General features: G+C 38.0%; 1 protein-coding gene across 2 annotated transcripts in view; it reads left to right on the top strand.

The window, feature by feature from the left end:
- rabep1 (rabaptin, RAB GTPase binding effector protein 1) overlaps positions 1-18,836 on the top strand; it is a 41,836-nt gene that overhangs the window by 4,572 nt on the left and 18,428 nt on the right. For both annotated transcript variants that reach the window (XM_041801428.1, XM_041801427.1), the window contains exons 2-9: positions 3,119-3,247; positions 3,864-4,067; positions 4,373-4,533; positions 7,675-7,794; positions 10,710-10,845; positions 12,713-12,891; positions 15,006-15,116; positions 15,967-16,428. In XM_041801428.1, coding sequence (XP_041657362.1) covers positions 3,119-3,247; positions 3,864-4,067; positions 4,373-4,533; positions 7,675-7,794; positions 10,710-10,845; positions 12,713-12,891; positions 15,006-15,116; positions 15,967-16,428 — 1,502 coding nt within the window. The remainder of the gene's footprint in view (positions 1-3,118; positions 3,248-3,863; positions 4,068-4,372; positions 4,534-7,674; positions 7,795-10,709; positions 10,846-12,712; positions 12,892-15,005; positions 15,117-15,966; positions 16,429-18,836) is intronic.

Raw genomic sequence — 18,836 nt, 5'->3', positions numbered from 1 at the left:
GGACTAGATGTTGGAAAAACTAGTGACTTGTGACTGAGTTCAGCTTTAAGAAGATAAACACAAGTTAACCTTTGAATCGTCATGCCTCATGCTAAGGAAAACTACATCTTTATCTAAATACTGAGCATTTAGTCAGTCTCTTTGGACACCTGATGTAATATTGATGTTTTTGACTGGCTGGGCTTTTAAAGTAAATGTGGTCCAAAATCACAAAAGTATGGAGTTAACAGATGTTTTTTTAAATCTGTTCATTGAGTTTTGACTTTGAAGATGCAAGTAAAGTAAAACTGATTCATCTCTTAAGATAAATCCATCAGACCTGCAGCCAAAGAGTATTTGCATCGCTGATTAAATTGTCAGTTATTTTCTGAATTAATCAATAAATTGCAAAATGTCAAGAAACAATTGCCAGTGTTTCTCAAAGTCCAAGATAACATCCTTATAACTGTGTGATATTCAAAATCCAAAGATAGTTAGAAGAATGTAAAAAATAAGAAAATAATCACAGTTAAGAAATGAGATCTAAATATGAACCAGCAATGGTTGTGCTAACAATCAAACAATATTGATACCTTTTTACATAACAGTAAATGAAAAAGTTATTGGCATACAATATTTGGTTGTTTCTTTTGTTTAATTATCAAAAATAACAGGTAAACGTCAGCACAATTGCAATGTTTCTGTGCAACTCAGACAATATGCAGAGGTCCCCCCAGCAATATAAAATAGATGTAATTTTTTTTAAAGCTTTGGCACGTTTTGATACGACTAGAATTCAAAAAAGAGAAACGTGTAGAGTTCTACACACAAGGGGATGAAAAAGTAATGAAATGAATCTTAGTATTAACCATATTTGAAACTTTGTGATAAAAAGACAATTCTGTATTTACTGTAGTCAAAGATACTTTTAGAAAGCTCTAAGATCTATTCCTTAAAAACCATTATATCACAAAAAACAAAGCCCCTACTTTATTCTAAGAGATACCTGCTGCCTTGGTCAGTGATCCCCAGATGGTGTGCCTTGAGGCAAGTCTAGGTGTGCCTTGGGAATTTGATCAATCGTGTGTTATAACTACCATCAACAAAAGGGAAAGTCTCTTTAAAATGTGTACAGTAAGAAACACATGTTAAAGCGACTTTATTGCATTAATATGAATATGGTTTGCCTTGAGAGCTTGCCTGATCTTAGGTGCACCTCAGGCAAAGAAACAAAAAAGCCTGAGGTGACTTCAGTGTGGCAACACTGTCATCTGTGTTGTTTGCTCACTTTGTTTACTTACTCGTACATACTACACCCTTGTCTCTTTAACTATGTAGGTATACCTCTTTGAAGGCTGAGCAAATAAAAGAATTTCTAAGGTATTATATTTTAATTAAATAACTCAATATAACAATGCAGTTTTTCAGTGATATAACAATTAATAGCCTCATGAGACTGATTATACACATGTAGTAGGCTATGTCAGTATTATACATTTGTTAGCATCCTTCATGTCATGTTCGGATGATTATATATCATCTTTTTTTCCACTATATTACTATAAAGGAAACCCTGAAAATTACCCTGTCTCATAGCTTTACTTTTTAAAGGTAATTTATTTCCTATTATTGTTAGGGATGCATCACTGTATCAATTTAACATTGGTATCTTTCAATATAGGTCTGTTGGTACACAATGAATAATATGACATGAACAGATATCAGCAGGCAAGGTTTATGTTGTGTCCAATCTGGTAAAGCTTACTGCTGAATCAAGGAGGAAATGTTTTACTGGGCAGACAAAGTCACATGTTTGACAAACTGAGAGAAAATGTCACTGTAGTAGGATTGAATATGGCTGGCTGCTACAAGTTTCAAATTGCAGAAGTTGCAATATTTCTTTAACCTGAAATTTGAGTTAAAATACTGTCTGTTTTAAAACTTTTTTTGCAGTGGAAATGTTCAAGAGCCATTTTTTAGAATAGTCCACAAAAAAAATCCTACTTTCTTCATTTTTGTACATTTTTCTGATTAAATATGAGGATGACTTAAAAATTATCATTCCCTTCAATACAGTAATTCATATCCAATTTGCAACATTAGCCAAAATAATCACAATTTTGATATTTAAAAAAATGTTCAACCCTAGTTTTATCTAATATTATGTTGGTTATGATATATAATGATTTATTGCTTGTGTTTGTTAGAAAATACACAAGACGAGGAACTTAAAGAATAATCGCATATCAAATCGCAAAAATCACAAGTAGATTATTTTTCCAAATTGTTCAGCCCTAGTCGGATTCCCACACCATTAGAAGTAATGAAAAACAATGGATTCTGCAATCGGCTGTACTTTATTGTAAGCGTTAAGATTGACCCTGTTTTCACATTCAGTGCATTTCTTAATTATTTCTGTATCACTTGTATCTCTATTGACTAATCAAGTAAAAGATAACCTTTTTGTCTAAAAAGTCATACTATTTTTATCAAGTATGTAGAATAACTTTCACAAAAACCTGTTATTTCTAACGTCATTTAATCAGGTGGTCTATAGGTGATTACCTTCACTGATTCATTGTGTGTTATTAATGTGTAATGCACACTAAATCCCCAACCCTTGTGGGTTTATAAGACAAGCTGCAGCTGTGGTCCAATTATTTGCTTCATAACAAGTCATTAGAAAGCTGCATAGTCCTTCCACAGATTGGTCTTGCTCAAATATCGTATAATTTCTGCCTTTTCTCCCAGTCTCTGCAGATAAAATCCACTAAAAACAAATCACACAGTGATTCAACATGTTGGTGACGCCAGTGTCCATGAGCCAAATTTTACAGTACTGGAAGATCTTGTTTTGTCCAAAGAAATCATTCAAACCCAAAATTATTCAGTTATCTGTTTAGAAGACAGAAAATAGCAGCAATCGTCAGATTTGAAATGCTGGAAGCAGTGTAGATTTGGCATTTGTGCTTGGAAAAATACTGGCCCAAAGATAACTGTTTGATATTTATTAGACTTCTTACTCACATACAGTGCAGCTAAGGTAATCTGTTGAGTAAAAGCTGAACGTTTATGTTCTTGTCTCAGTTTGAAGATGTATAAGTCATAGCTCTGTATGTTTCTGTTCCCTTTCTTGCAGAGGTGCTGCAGCAGCGAGTGGCCGCTTTGGAGCAGGAGAGGGCCGAGTTCATTAAGCTCAAACAACAGCTGGAGGCCGAGTTCAACCAGAAAAGAGCCAAATTTAAAGAGCTCTACATGTCCAGGGAAGGTAAAGACCCTACCATGTGTACTGCTGCTTCCTTTGCACACTAATAAAATATTAATGGGAGGGCTGAGAAAAGTAATGAAGTCTTGATGAGGACGGAAGTCTGTGCACAAAATAATCATAAAGACCATTTAAAGTTGATACACCAGCGGGGGGGAAATAACATTACTGTTTCTCATGTTTCAGTAATTTAAGATGCTTAACTCATGATAAAGTTTTATCGTCATTTCTCAGGAAAATTAAACTGAAGACAATTATGGGTAAATGGTTTTCTTTTAATTAAATTTTCATACAAGTAAAATGCAAAATACTGTTTTTGTTCCTGTTTAAAATGAAATGATTACTGTTCATATTGGGGTGGTTTAATAACTCAAAAACGAATGAAAAAAAACTTTGCAAAATATGAAAGAATACCCCTCTGAAAGTTTTTTAAAGCATGAAGAAATAGAATTGAATATAAGAAATCCTAAATCAAAGAAAAACATGAATAAAACATCTGTGTTTAATCCCTAGTGCATCCCTCATCCTCTTCTTGTTGTTTTCCTTCTTTTTGCTCTTGCACAATCGCCTTGACCCTCCATCAATCACATCATCATTGATCCCTCTTGTCCTTCCCCAGAGGAGCTGAAGAGGCAGACAGCAGCGCTGGAGGGGGCCCAGGCAGAGCTGAGCTCTGTCCAGGATCAGCTGGCTCAGGCCCGGGCTGAGATAGAGACCATCAAAGCTGTGGCCACCGTGTCAGAAAACACCAAGCAGGAAGCCATTGACCAGGTCCGCAGCCAGTGGCAGGAGGAGGTGGCCTCACTGCAGGCCATTATGAAAGGTAAAATGAGCTTCCACTACATGATATTTACAATTATACATGCCATGGTGTGGTGCCATTCACAAATCTTTAGAGTCAGCACCTTTTTCTCAATTATGGTGTATTTGGGCACATGCAGTAAAAGACGACATAAACAGTATTTGTGGACTTCAACATTTTTTATATACTTTTGGTAATACATCAGAAAGAACCAACAGAAAGGAGTCAAACATAAGTGCCCTGACCATAAGAGAACAAAATAGAAGTTTTACCAGAGTCAAAACTAATATGTCTCTTGTCTCTCTATCGCTCTATCTTCCTCATAGAAACAGTCTGTGAGTATGAGGTCCAGTTCCACCAACGTCTGGAGCAGGAGCGAGCCCAGTGGAACCAGTATAGGGAGGCAGTGGAGAGGGAGCTGGGAGAGTTAAGACGCCGCCTCACTGAAGGTCAGGAGGAGGAGAACCTGGAGGATGAGATGAAGAAGGTAGGCACTACTTTCTGTCTGTCTTACTGTACATGGCTTTTAAGTTTCTTAGAAAATGACTCATGGATGCTGCAGCTCATGGCTTTACCTTTCGGTGCTATTTTCTGATCAGTTTTGGTTTGGTATGTTTGTCAGTATTGCAGGTGTAATAAACACATTGCAAAAGTATCAAATGTAATACATTGTTTTGCCTCAAAATTACAAACGAAAGCTCTCAAAATATGACTTACAATGACATTGGGTTGCATTGCGCAGCATCGCGTATTAATGTCCACATTCACACTGCATTGATTAGATATATAATTATCTGCTCTGTGAATTTCAGTTTCTGATAACTTGTGCTTTTATTTTGAATGCCAAAAAACGGAAGTTAGGTGCTCAGTAGTGATGAGCCTTTGACAGCTTTGAGCCCAATAATTTAACCTTGGTGTGAATACAAGTCAGAGAATAACATTTCAAACACATATGTTTAATGCACAAATTCTCCATTTTGTAAGCAAGCTCTGTTGAGTGAGAAAGATGAGAGAAAATCAAGGAAATATTCCTGTCAGACACTCCTGATGCCAAGTCGTCCACATCTTTCCTTGTTCCTTGCCTCATGTAAGTGACAGAGAAGAAATTGGAACAGATTGTGCAGCATCATGCTGCACACTACATCGCTTGCATGCTATCGGGATATTACAATAGGAATAAAGGATGCACGATATTGGATTTTTGCTAATATATGATATACTGATCTTTACAAATTACCTTTAACAATACCAATATTGATACAGATATTTAGATGTAGCACAGACCTTAAACTTCAGCTCTCGAAACTCCTAATTGAAAGTTTGAGTATGAACAAATGAACACATTTTCACTCCTTAAGTGCAGTTTGAGATTTAAGGAATAATGATTAATAAAGAAAAATACTTTAACTGACTTTGGTCTGTTGGTCCAGCCTAAACTTTTCCTAACTTATTTTTTTTGTATGGCCAATATTTACACACGACATAGGCAAGTTTTTATAACCAAAATATTAGCAGATTGTTTATATTCACTGATACCAATAATTTACTTTTTAAGCTAATATCTACCAGTACCAATATCATGCAGATAATATCATACATCCCTTATAGGAATCAATTTAGTCAAACTGATTTTGTTCCTGAAGCTTGCTGACACCCCATGCAGTTAGGACACAGTTTTAAAAAAATAAATCAGTCTGATTGCTAAAATTATTTAGCTTATCACTGGAGGTAGAGTCTGCAGGTGACACTGCAGCACAGTTACCACCTCTCTGCACACAGTACTGGTTGTAGCATTGTTGTATTCATGCTTCTTCACTATTAAAAAAAAAAAAAAAAATGGTATCATCTCAGCACACAGTAATAATTCAGTCTAACTGAGCGTGGCTGTTGGAGTCAACACTGTCAGTTGATGTGTTTTGCAGTGAGCCCAATTTGCACAAAGGAACTAACTATTTCCCAAATGACTGCATAATTGCTCATTTAAAGACACTTGTCTGCTCTGCAAATGAAAAAAGCCTGGTTCATGCTTCTAAGTCAAGTCTACACTGTAGTGACCTATGCTGCTGTGATCTATTTAACTGTGCAATGGCCTGTCTATGTTGCTCTGCAGTTCTCTACCTAAGTTGCACTCATCAGTGCAAGCCAGTTTTCTGTCCTGTCGCCACATATCCTACTTGTTCGTATACAAAGAACTATGGCAACTAAACCGTGCGCATTGTTTGAATTGGAGTCATTAACAGCAGCTGATTAAACTGTAGTTCTTGGAAAGAGGAAAAGAGAGGAGACAATGGAGGAACAGGAAAGTGCAGCTGCTGTATCAGCTGAAGCAGAAGACGTGGGAGTTGCAGTTGTTTGGCCACTGAGAGATGTATAGATGAGGAAATGCACATCTGCTGATTTGGATGCGAGCAAGTAGATTTAACCAGTTCTATCATGGTCTGGAGCCACTTTTCTCAATTTTGAGTGCTCACAGTATTCCTGTAGACTTTACCCAGAGACTGGTAGCTACCAGAGCTAACCAGTGAACCAATCCCAGGGCTTGCAGTCTGCATTGTTTTGATGGGTGGTTATATTTTTGCATAGCCCTCTGTATACTTTTTTAGGCTACACAGAAGCTATGGGGCATCTACAGTATGGCTTTGATGCAGAAGCATGAATCAGACTTAGGGCACATTCACACCAGAGCTGTTTGGTCCGCTTTAAACGAACTCTGGTGCAGTTCGTTAGAGGTGTGACAGCAAAGCGGACCAACTTGTGAACCAAAGGCAGGAAGTGGCATAAAGCATACCTAGCTTGGTGTCTGTGTAGCCATGGCAACACGTTGTAGTCCGTGCTGATTTATTTGTCTCATGTAAAGGACGACTTGCTGGACAGCTCACCACCTTGCTGGCTGCTCATAATGCCGCAAAGCAAGAGCAGAAACCACAAGACAGTGTTAGTTCTGTGTTTTTTCATTGTTTATGTGGAAGAATAGACCGGTGGAAGGAGTTTCATCTTCTTCTATGTCTTCTGTTCTTCTTAGTCGCCGTTTCTTCGTGGCGACAGCGCCCCTAGTGGGCAGAGGTTGTAGGTGTTCAGATGGTTTGGTCCGCTTGATCAAGAGAGCAGTGTGAATGCGAACCAAACCAAAAGAAAGTGCAACAACGTTGCAATTTCTGTTCCAACATTGTTGTCCAGTTCCCCTGGACTATCAGGTGTGAAAACGACTTTAAACCTTTGCAAGCCTTTTGTGAGTTTTTTGACAAATTTGCACAGGTGTTGTGGGTGCAAATGCTTTGCAGTCCTTTTTTTAAATCAGGCCTACAGTTTTTACTAGGACGCTTGCTTGAATTGTTGCTGTGAATGCCTGAATGTTGTTCATTTTTAAGTGAAGTGTTTTCTTCATTTTCCTGGGCTTTTTAAGATGAAAGTTTTTTTTTAATGCAAAGCTATTCTAACAAGAACGAGTTCTTTAGTCGTACTGCTCAGAATGATGGAACAGTGTCAGGCTAAAATGTGGTGTCTGTTCTGTTCTGACTCTATATCCTGATTTTCTAGAAGTGAAATAGATGAAGCATAATAAAGAATAGTATTTGTCCCAGCTGCACACATGCAGATTTTTAATGAGTGAGATTTATACCTTCTTCAGGCTCAGGAGGATGCAGAGAAGCTACGTTCGGTGGTGATGCCCATGGAGCAGGAGATCGCGGCCCTAAAAGCGAAGCTGACCACCGCCGAGGACAGAGTGAAGGAACTAGAGGCCTCCAAGGTGAGTCAGCATTAAATCAATGATTCAGCTGGAAAAAATGAGCGGATAATATGATGTTAACAGGGCATGATATTGACCAGGCATGGCAGCTGCCCTGTCTGAGTAAATTCAATTTGTAAAGGTTCATTGTATTACAAGTGGAAAGTCTTTCTATTGCTTCACAACCTAGACTACCTTTAACACAGTCTATTTGTGTTTTTATACAGGCAAATTGTTTAAACATGTCTTGAGTGTATGGGTTACTTTTGTAACTCATTTGATTTGATTACTTTGAATTGCATGTCTGTAAAGTGGAATATATTTAACTCCTCATCTAAAACAAAGGTTTTTTACTGATGTGTTCAATTGAATTTCCCAAGAAAACACCTTAGATTGTAATTGTAACCTTGAAATGTTTCTCTAAGCAATTTGTGGGTGGTTTACAGGAAAATTGTTTTTTTGAAATCAAAAAAACCCAAAACAACAAATGAAGACTTGGAAAAAAGTGATGTCCTCATTTGTTTAACAACTGTTTCACTTTTGATATTACAATATCTGCAAAAAAATGCAGTGGGTGTGCATTAGGCTTAAAAATATATACTTATACTTTGGCTCCAGCATGTTTACTGACCTTCTGAAACCTTTGTCCACCTCTAAAACAGCTTTGGTGACATATTCAATGATACACCTTGTGATCTGTTGAGCCTTCATGCTGCTGTGGGGAAGCGGGATTGTGAGCCCTTCCTTAAATCTTTTGGCCTGGCTTGATTTGTCTCCTTGCATTTCTGTGAATCTTTTCAGGGTGATGATTTGCCAAGTGGCTCCTCATGTTACTCTTATCCCCATCAAGTGTGTCACCACAGTCTGGCGGTGTCTGCATCATTGTTCATTTCGTCGACTAAAACTATGACTAAAAATGTTCGACAACCTTTTTTTCCATGAGAGAAACTAGACTAAGACTAACAAAAATACATCTGTGATGACTAAAACTGACTAAAACTAAGTTCAGTTCTCATCAAGACGACTAAAACTAGACTAAAATGTAATTTAGTTTTCGTCCAACATTAAAAATCCATGATATTTATCCACTGTGGGTAAATCTGTCAAAAAACAATGCATCTGTATCTCTTTTGCCTCTTAGCAGTAGAAGACAGAGACCCCAGGTTTGGCATAGAACACACTACCATGAGTTGGTGCCAGATTTAGGCACAAAAATAAATGCTTGGACTAAAATTAAAGACTAAAATGTGAGGACTTTTTATGGACTCAAACTAGATTAAATTGTCTTGAGTTTTTGTCAACTAAAACTAAAAAGGATAGAAATGACTACAATATGACTAAAACTAAAATGCATTCAATTCAAAGACTAAAACTAAGACTAAAATTGAAAATAACTGGCAAAATTAACACTGATCTGCATACTCTTTTGTCTGTCACCTTTTCTCCTTTCTTATTTTTTGATACCCGGAAACCAAAATGCTTCCACATGCAAGATTAAATGTTGCTGGAGCCTTTACAATCTCAAAACTTTGCCACTCAGCTTTCCCTTGATACTCATAGCAGCCACCGTTTTCACGCTGTTAGATCAAGCCAGTGAACTGTAGTTCCCACTTCCCTTCACTCTGCTTCACTCAAAAACCCTACACATTTTGCCCTTAAGATTTTCTGTCTGAAACCATCACATGTCCATAACGGTATTGAGAAGTTTTTGTCACCATGGTGTTAACAATACCCTTACATTTGTAATTATTAAATCACTGTTCTGGCCCTTTGATATGATTCAAAATGTCCATTAGAACAGTCTTTGATTAATCTGACATTTTGTTATAAATTATAATCATAGGTATTTCCTGCATATAAGCTAAGATGTTTTCACTCCCACTGGTTTTTCTTTGTACCTCTCACACTTAGACTGTTGTGATTGTAAAACAGGTTTTGAAATTCAGTTTATGAGGATGTTAAAAGGCTTTTAAAACATCGTTTAAAATTTAACTCTGTTATCACTGTACAACCCTTGTTAATTCCTTTTTTAAATCAACCTTTGCATATTCTTGTAGCTCTTAGAGTTTATGGAGCATTGCAGCACACTGTTACTACCATGACACAGTGTTTAAAAATGTGTTCTCTCTCGTGACTCTCTCAGAAGCACATTAAGGGGAAAATGTGTGTCATATTGAACAGAAACTGTGTTGAACTGTCAGTTGTACCAAAATGCAGACATGAAAACTGGCTGTTTAAGTTGGCAGATGTAATTTTCACAGATAGCAGTAGCTTTAGTTTGACTTTGTTAGTAAGAATGAAGGGCAGTAAAGTTTATACTGTATTTTTATCAACTGCAAGCAAACAGGTGCACAAAAGAGAATATTTAGACATTTTATTACCAAACCTCTTTAATCATAAATGGGATGAATTAACATTTTTTAACAACCTGTTAAGCTGCATTAATCAACCTCCTCATAATATTTTTAGGATGATACCATACTAGATCATATAATTATGATTAAATTGAAATGGGCCAATTTTTGTGAGATGATTAATGAGGCTGTAGTTTCCCTCAGTTTTAACAAATTCAGATGATTGTTTGGGTTTTATGGTAATTACACTCTTGCAGCTTTAGTCTCATCCCTCTCTACAGCCCCTTTTTTCACTAAAGAAGCAGCTTTTGTCAGTGGAAAAACTCTTAATGAAAAATTTGTAAGCAGACAGACACAGTTAGCGACTATCTGGTAAAGAAAGCTTAGCGTTTAGCAGCTAAAGAGCCAGACATTTCCCTCCAGAGATGGAGCAGACCAAAGGAGAAAATATCAAATAATCCTGTTTCAAGTTGTCTCTCTGTCTCTGTACATCACAGAGGAGCAGCTGAGCAGACACAGAAGTTTCTTAAAGGAACTTCAAAGCAGATAAATCAGAGATTCATGTTTCTTCTTCATATACAGGTCAAAGAGCTCAATCACGTTCTGGAGGCAGAGAAGTCGTGTCGTACGGACTTGGAAATGTACGTGGCCGTGTTAAACACCCAGAAGTCTGTGCTGCAAGAAGATGCAGAAAAGCTGAGGAAAGAGCTCCATGAAGGTATTGAATATGATGTAAAAACATTGATAAAAATAAAGGGAGTTGTAATAGATTTGTTTAGTTGGAGGCTTTAAAGACAGATCTGGACAACATTTAACACTTTGGATGTGACTCAGCTCCATATTTCAGAGTCTGGACAGATAGAGTTCACTTTTAACTAATACTGCTCCACACCAACTCCCTGTCGGCAGCATGACTGGAGAGTTTTTTTGTTGTGTGCTAAAATTTCAGCAACCATGGTGGGAAAAACAGATGCAGGTTTGTGGTTACTTTCTACTCTGGGAAAATTTCAAACATTATTTTTGGTAATAAATTTGCAGATTTCTCAAATAAATTGATAATGGGTGCTGGTTTTGCTCAGTTGGTAGAGCAGTTGCCCACATGCTGAGGCTACAGTCCTCAACGCCCTGGTCGCAGGATTGATTCCCGGTGGATGTACAGTGCTTAACAAATTTATTAGACCACCCTAACCAAAGTAAGGTTCATACCACAGCTGCCCTAAATTAACAGCAGTGGTAATCACCAAAATCATTTTTTTATGTTTCTGCAATGGTTAATACACCAATATGTAGAAGCTCTTTAACCCAAATGATATTTTTAAAGCTAAAAATATAATTGTTATTGTTATCCATGAATTTTCAAGTTTACTGATTTACCAAAAAACTGAAAAAATAGTAAAGCATATTAACATTTCTTGATTAATATGTCAAATTGTAGTTATGTACTTGCATTCCTGAACAGAAAAATTTGTTTTAGTGGTTGAATGTTACACTTCATTCATTTCTGACTTCTCAGAGAAGCCCAGTGAGTCCACTCAAATTTGGATGAATTCAGTTTGAAATCCCTCATTCCTGTTCAAAATGGTAAAACGTAGAGAGCTGACTGAAAATGAAAGAGTTCGCATTAAAGCACTTCATGATGCTGGATGGTCTTTGAGACAAATATGACAGGTGGTCTAATAAATTTGTCAAGCACTGTACATGTTTGGTGCATGTCTTCCCCCACTCTTCACATATTTCCTGCCCCCCTTTGACTGTCCTCTATAATAAAGGGAATTATGCCCCAAAAATGATCTAGAAAAAAAAGTAGATCAACAATTTAGTCTGATGATGATCGAAAATGCCTAACAACTGTGGAAGAATGCAGCCCAAACAGCCTAATGTCTAATCAGCAGTCTGAGACTCATGACAAAGGAAAGCAGCAAATCCCTACATTTTAAAGGTTGAAACCAGTAAACAGTAGATAGTTATTCACAGTGAGTGAACTAGTTTGCTTTATGGATTATTTGACTAAATTTTAATGCCCTGAACTGAGCTATGAGTTCACTTTTATCCCTATAGCTGTGTGAAAAACTTCCTTTTTAACATTAAAGATAAAATGTGAGTCTTGCTGGTAAATAATGAGACCTGAAGTGCAGGCTGTAGTAGGAGTCAAATACAGGGCGAATATCTGCAGGTGCACTGAACTTTTCCGTAACAGGCCTGAGGTTATGAATAAAACATTTTATATAATCTTAGTTGAGGTATATTGGTGAAAAAATATAGCAAAGCATGTTTTTTGAACCAAAATACATAAAAGGCAGAAAAAACACAAGGAGGAATAAAAATATCTCGACTCTGTCTATTTGATTAGTGAGATAATAGAGTTCCTTAAGAATTAAAGGAAGGCAAATCAAAACTGTAATTTAAGTCACCGTGAAATAAACCTCAATGTGTTTGTTCCTAAATATAAGGATGGCCCCCTTATAATCTCTGGATTAAATAAGATGAAATGTTGGGGTTTTTGCCTGATGGCATCTTTCTCTAAGTGTGAAGCAAACTTTTTCCTTCTTTTGTTTTCTGTCCCTTGTTCCTATTTGTCATCTCAGTGTGTCACAAGTTGGAGTTAGAGCGACAGCAGCACAACCAGCTCAAACACACATGGCAGAGAGCCAACGACCAGTTCCTCGAGTCCCAGCGGCTCCTCATGAGAGACATGCAGAGGATAGAGAGTGTGCTGTCGTCAGAGCAGCTCCGCCAGGTGGAGGAGATGAAGAAGAAAGACCAGGTGCACATGCGCACACAAATGAAAGTGGTGCTGCTTTTCAGCTTATTACGTTTGAGCTCTAGAGTCTTTAACAGATCCTGAAAAATGTGGCACTGTTATGTAAATTTGTGAGTTTGTCAGTTTTCAGTCAGCATTTTGAGCCTTTGGTTTGACAGATTACTCATTTCCATCATCCCAAAGAGAAATATAAGCTCCTTAGCAAGAATCCAATGAATAAAGTTATCTGCTGCGTGATTGGAAGAGAGGAATCCTCATTAGTAAGTGAGACGGTACTGAGGCAGACAGTCTAGTTAAAGCCGAATTTATAAATCGATGAAGTTTTTTAGTGAGGAATCAGCTGTGGTCTGTGTAGCAGTATCAGTTTTGGTGGGTAGAGAGAGCCCTACTTTGTTTGGATAAATGTAAATATTTCAGTTAAAGTGTCATAGATTGACAGGCCAGGGACCAGAGTGGGCCTATTTTCCACCAGTTTAAACATCAAACATGATTGTTGGCCAACTTGTTCTCTCAAATATATCCAAAGCTGCGTTTCTATCAGGTAGTCCAATTTAAGTGAGTATGTTTTGGTTTGTTTGGTACGGTAAAACCTTAGATAGTTTGTATTTCCACAGACACCAGTACCTTTAGTTGGTGGGTGGCCTGTAGGAAGTATGCATGTCACATCACAGTCAGCACCGGTCTTTACTGTTCCAGCCACTGAGTGACAGAAAGCACTAACTGGTGGCAGAAATCAGTAAGGAGAGAACAGGAAGCAGCTTTATTTCAGCTGAAAAGTGTGGCTATTACCTCCAGTTTCCACATACAGTGAATGCCCCGTGAACTGCCGGCGAATCGCACTGCGGAGCACATCGCTCCCTTTCTAGTCTATCAGAGCAGTTCCACAGCCGGCGCTCCAGACCAGCAGCGGCACATGCCTGGACCGACACTTCGCGCCGCTTCGTTCAATATGCTGCAGGGCTATTTTCAGTGCCGGCCAATGCCAAACCGTGTCAATACCTGTCGATCAGTAAGCCCCAGAAGAGGAACTCCCGTAAATCCTCACAATATCAACATTACATCTCATCCTACAGCGAGAGCAAAGGGTCACTGAGTGGTCAGTGTGTCACAGAGCTACAACGGCACCATTGATGAGGAAACGTTAACTTTTGGGAGCATTTACTCAAAGAATTCTACATAAAACCACAGGTCCTTTTAGTAAACATTAATCTTTTAACTTCCTAATGTACTCACACAACGGAGGAAGCAATAATATCATGGACTTATACTGGAAAAGATGATAAATTAACCCCAAAAGGTAAAATAGTTCACTGTTGACAACTACTATTCCTGCGTGAACTCAGTTCTCCTGTGATCTCTTCCTGCTGATCAGGGCTGTGCACCGCGGCGCAGTGCTCTAGACAGACTTTCAGTGGGTGCAGTTGCTCGCCTTCGGTCGGACCAAACCCGCAGTGCTTCAGTGCGTGGCACAATCATCCTGTGTGGAAATTGGGGTTTAGACTGAAGACTGTCCAAAAAACAAGAAGCTTTTCTGAGTGTCGTTTGAAAACAAACTCCCAAAACCTGAGGTTTCTAAGAAACTGCACAGTTGCACAAGTGTAATTCAGCTAATCATGTTGCAGTTCAGTTAAGTGTTGTAAAGCTGACAGATATTAAGTCTGTTTTTCTCCTTTTTTCACCCACTCCTCATACATCAGACAGCCATGTTTTGTCTCTTAGCCCATTTTGTCATTTATGAATCTGAATTGGCAGGTCAGATGAAAAAAAAATCTCATTTGGCCAAAGAAATTGCAATCAGTGCATCTCTAGCTTCTGTGAATTAAAACCAAGTGTTACTGCACTGAGTGCTGGCAGTTGGGTCAGTTTTTTAATCCTACTTCACTACATCCTTTGAGATATTTTTTATGTATCTACAAATATTAGTCATATTTATTTACTTTACTGATAAGAATTTGATGGACTGACAATATGTAGAGATGATTGGAAATGTAAGAGTTTGTCTTTAAAAGTGAGGATTAAGCTGAGCTGTTTTTTTTATTACATCACAAATATAAAGAAGCATCTGGACTAAATTTAGTTAAATTAAATAATGGACAATTTTTTTTTCTCCTTCACAGGAGGAGGATGAGAAGGAGAGGCTGAACCAAGTGAAGGAGCTGCAGGAGGAAGATGGTGGAGACAACACCGAGCCTCTGGAGGATTCATTCCTCGGGCTGAGCGTAGAGGAGGTACGAGAATCATGTAATCTGATACGCCCCTCAGGGTGAACTGTGCAGGCTATTACCGTTGTACGTCATATTATTTTCCCTTTGAGTAACTCAATCTACAAACAGGCAACATGGCACCTTCACTTTTGTCCTTGAGTCTTGTGTTTCAAGCAGCCATTCAACGACACCGCTGTGGCTGGGGATACAACACAGTGTTAAAATAGACAAACATTTAAACTCTTACAGTGGCTCATTAAAGGCCACTTTTCAAATTCAAAATAGAATAGAATTCAAAATATATATTTCACATATACAAGCATGTGTTTGAGTAATACACAAATATTAAATACCACTTTTAGAAGTTCTCTTAGTGTCTGAATTTCCCCACAGCTCCTCAGTAATAAGTGTTAAAACTCTGTCCAGTAAACAACCTTTAAGCTTTGTATTCTTTTGGTCTTTGGTCTTAACCAATCATTAAAAAAAAGCAATGACATTTTTTCCTTATATGCTCTTTATGTATGGCAGTGTAAGAAATGACTTTTCTTAAATTGTAACCATATTTATTTTTTTAGGGTGTAAGCCTAAGGTGTTAAACGCCCCAAAATATGAATTTTCAAGAGTTAAAAGCTCAATAAGAGGTTATTCTGAAATAATCTATGAGGCTTTATGCCCTTGACAAATAAAACCTAGGGGGATGCTGTTATAGGAAGTAAAATCAGCAGTTGCTTGTGTGTAAATATTCACATTATTTGTGATTTAATGTCTTATTTTTACCTATGTTTTTGATGCTTTGTGTTTTTTAGTATAAGGCACGCTGAGTTGTTCTTTGAATGAATGGTACTCTACAAATAAACTTGCCTTTCTATTCCAGCCCCATGCCAACCACAGTGCCCACGGCTCCATGCACTCTTTAGACACTGATGTGGTGGCAGGAGGCCCCATGGACCCCTACAAAGAAAACCTGCGCAGAGTTCAGTCCACAGACAGCCTCGGCTCCTCGCTGTCTCCCCAGCAGGGCCTCGGCGGCCACAACCACAAAGCCAAGTCGGCCAGCCACTTGGACGAGTCAGACTTTGGGCCCTTGGTGGGGGCTGACTGCAGCGTGACGGACAGTAGTTTTGGTGAAACAGCATCAATCAGTTCCATCAAACTAACGGCAAGTCACTTCCTGCTGACTAAAGATCAGGAGAAGGCCATCAAGGCTATGACGCCGGAGCAGGAGGAGACGGCTTCGCTGCTGTCCAGCATCTCTCATGCCCCAGACACCGCCTACTTACCACCTGCAGGCTACAGGCTGGTTAGCGACAGCGAGTGGAACCTGCTGCAGCAAGAGGTGCAACTCTGAGGCTTTACAGCAAGTTTAAACATTTGATTCAAACCATTTAATTCTGAGAGGGTATACATTTATTGCACTAGGTAAGGTTTCAGGGATTCTTCTTTTAAGAGAACTGGGAATGGGTTTAGTAAAAGTTGACCTTAAAGTTCCAGTTATACTTCTTACATTTTTTTAAGTTATGCCTCTACACTCCTTAGAGTCTGATGGTATCTATGGACAAACAATAATCTACCATGCAAGTATGAAGTGGGAAAAAGAAAAATGTCCATAGTTCAGAATCATTTGATCCTCTGTTTTTCAGCCAAAGTTCTGTGGTATTGTTCAGCATCTTTCATAGGCTGACCTGAGGTTAGTGCTTTGTGAAGTGGGAAAGAACAACTGCAGCTTTTTCTGTCTATTTGTCGTAGTTTAAAGAGCAACAGTGTAATACTAGGATGATCTTCTGCACTGTGTTTTGTCAATCCACTGCTAAAATTGACATTTAAATACTATTTGCTTTGTTGCTGATCTATAATTCGGTGTTTAAGCTTTACATTTAATAGGAAAAAATGCTGCAGGTAAATAGAGTAGGGAGAATAATGCATCTTACTTGTGATGATGGCAATTTTTGGGGTATTTTACAAGGTTTGTTAGAGGTGTTTGTCTCAGTGACATACGAGTGCTTTGAAATAGAAAGATACTTTGCAAAGTTATTTCATAAAGCTGGTAGAAAGAAGAGGAATGGGAATAAGTCCACTTAAACTTTAAAGTAGACTTTTGCACTCTGCCTGACTTGCAGACACATTTATTGACAAACCGATTATTAAAGAGTAACTGAACTCCGGAGTTTCTGCAGAGGTGCATCTACAGTGAAATTAAAAACAATGGCTTTTGAAAGACAGGTCTGGGAGAGGGAGGGGGAAATAAGACCCTCCCACTTCCCCCTTCCTGCTGTGTCTTATCAGCCACTGCATCGTTTAGTCCATGCTGTTTTTAAGATTTCATTATTTTATTCATGGTAAACTTATCACAAGCTACAAGAGTGAAACAATGATGTATAGTCATGTAAATACACAGTTTCATGTGTCAAAGCAATTCCTCTGATTGGTTGATCTTGCCTCTGTCTACAAAACGTAAGCTACTGAAAGATTATATTTGGTCATGTAAAGGACAAAAGCAGGTATATTTTCTGACCTTGTTTTTAGAAAGACAGTTTATTTGCAATATAATTTGACAACACTACGTTACCCACGATCCTAGAGAGTCATAGGGACGTCCCTGATTAGTGGAGCTATGAATTTTGGCTGCAGCCTGCTACAAGTGAAGTTTAAAGTCGTGGGAAAAAGTGGGCAGTGAATGTTTGGGCCAGTGGGACAACAGATTGTACCACATGTGTTAGTTTGCACAGATCAGCTGGTAGAAAATTTTCAGAAAAAAATCACTAGTAGCATACAGTTTTGACCTACAGAGGGCAGTCACTGTGCATATTTTTAACACAAAATGTACAATGTTACAATGTAACAAGGTCATTTATCAGACGCTTTTCGTCCAAAATGTAGAATTAAATACTTGCTGCTAAGTTTAGACCCTAAATGATTAACAGCATCACTGAATGTCCATATACATATGTTTTTATCTAAAAACAGGGGTCTGAAGGTTTAGTTACTCTTTAATGTGGGTGATTATTTGAAGGACTTGGCTTAAAAGCATGCAATCAATCACGGTCATGATGTTTGAAATAAAATTGGTAAATTATCCAATAACAGCAAAATCAGGTCCCTGACAGGGTAAGGGTATGTATACCAAAAAGTTGCCCAAAGCTCAAACAGATTTTCTAAATTTTTAGGGATAATTTAGATTAAGTGGAAACTAAATGCCCAAAGCTAAATTACTATCAAATAGGGCTGGGAAATTAATCAATATTTAGATTCAATCCGAATATGTCTTTCAGCAAATTTCAAATCGCAGAAGGTGCAATATTTCTTTTATCTGAAATGTGTGTCAAAATTGCTGTTTAATACATTTTTTGAAGCACAGGTGTTGTACTCTACACATTATGTGAAAATTCACATGCCCAAAATTTCGTCGTTAAGGTTCGACCCCTAGTCCTGCAGTCAGATGTTTGTGTGTCCTTTGGCCTCTAAGAGTTTTCAAAAACATCCCTTTCTAAGTTTTTATAGGGGAATTTCATAGGATTATCATGGGTTAAGGTAAAAACTTGGTCATTTAATGTGCAGTATACAATATATGTGTTTAGAAATGAATGCATGCACTGCAGCTGCACGTGTTGTGTTAGAAAAATGGTTAATGAGGAGTATGCGAATAAGAACTATATCCTCAGTTTTTAGAGCGCTGTTACTGAGTTTGGATGGACAAGTTGACATCAGGTCGTAGGATAACATTACAAGAGAGGAAACAAAACAAGC

Source organism: Cheilinus undulatus, linkage group 12 (genome assembly GCF_018320785.1).
Source record: "Cheilinus undulatus linkage group 12, ASM1832078v1, whole genome shotgun sequence".
NCBI classification, from domain to species: domain Eukaryota; kingdom Metazoa; phylum Chordata; class Actinopteri; order Labriformes; family Labridae; genus Cheilinus; species Cheilinus undulatus.
The sequence above is the reverse complement of the archived record's forward strand: the minus strand, read 5'-3'. Positions and strand labels throughout refer to the sequence as shown.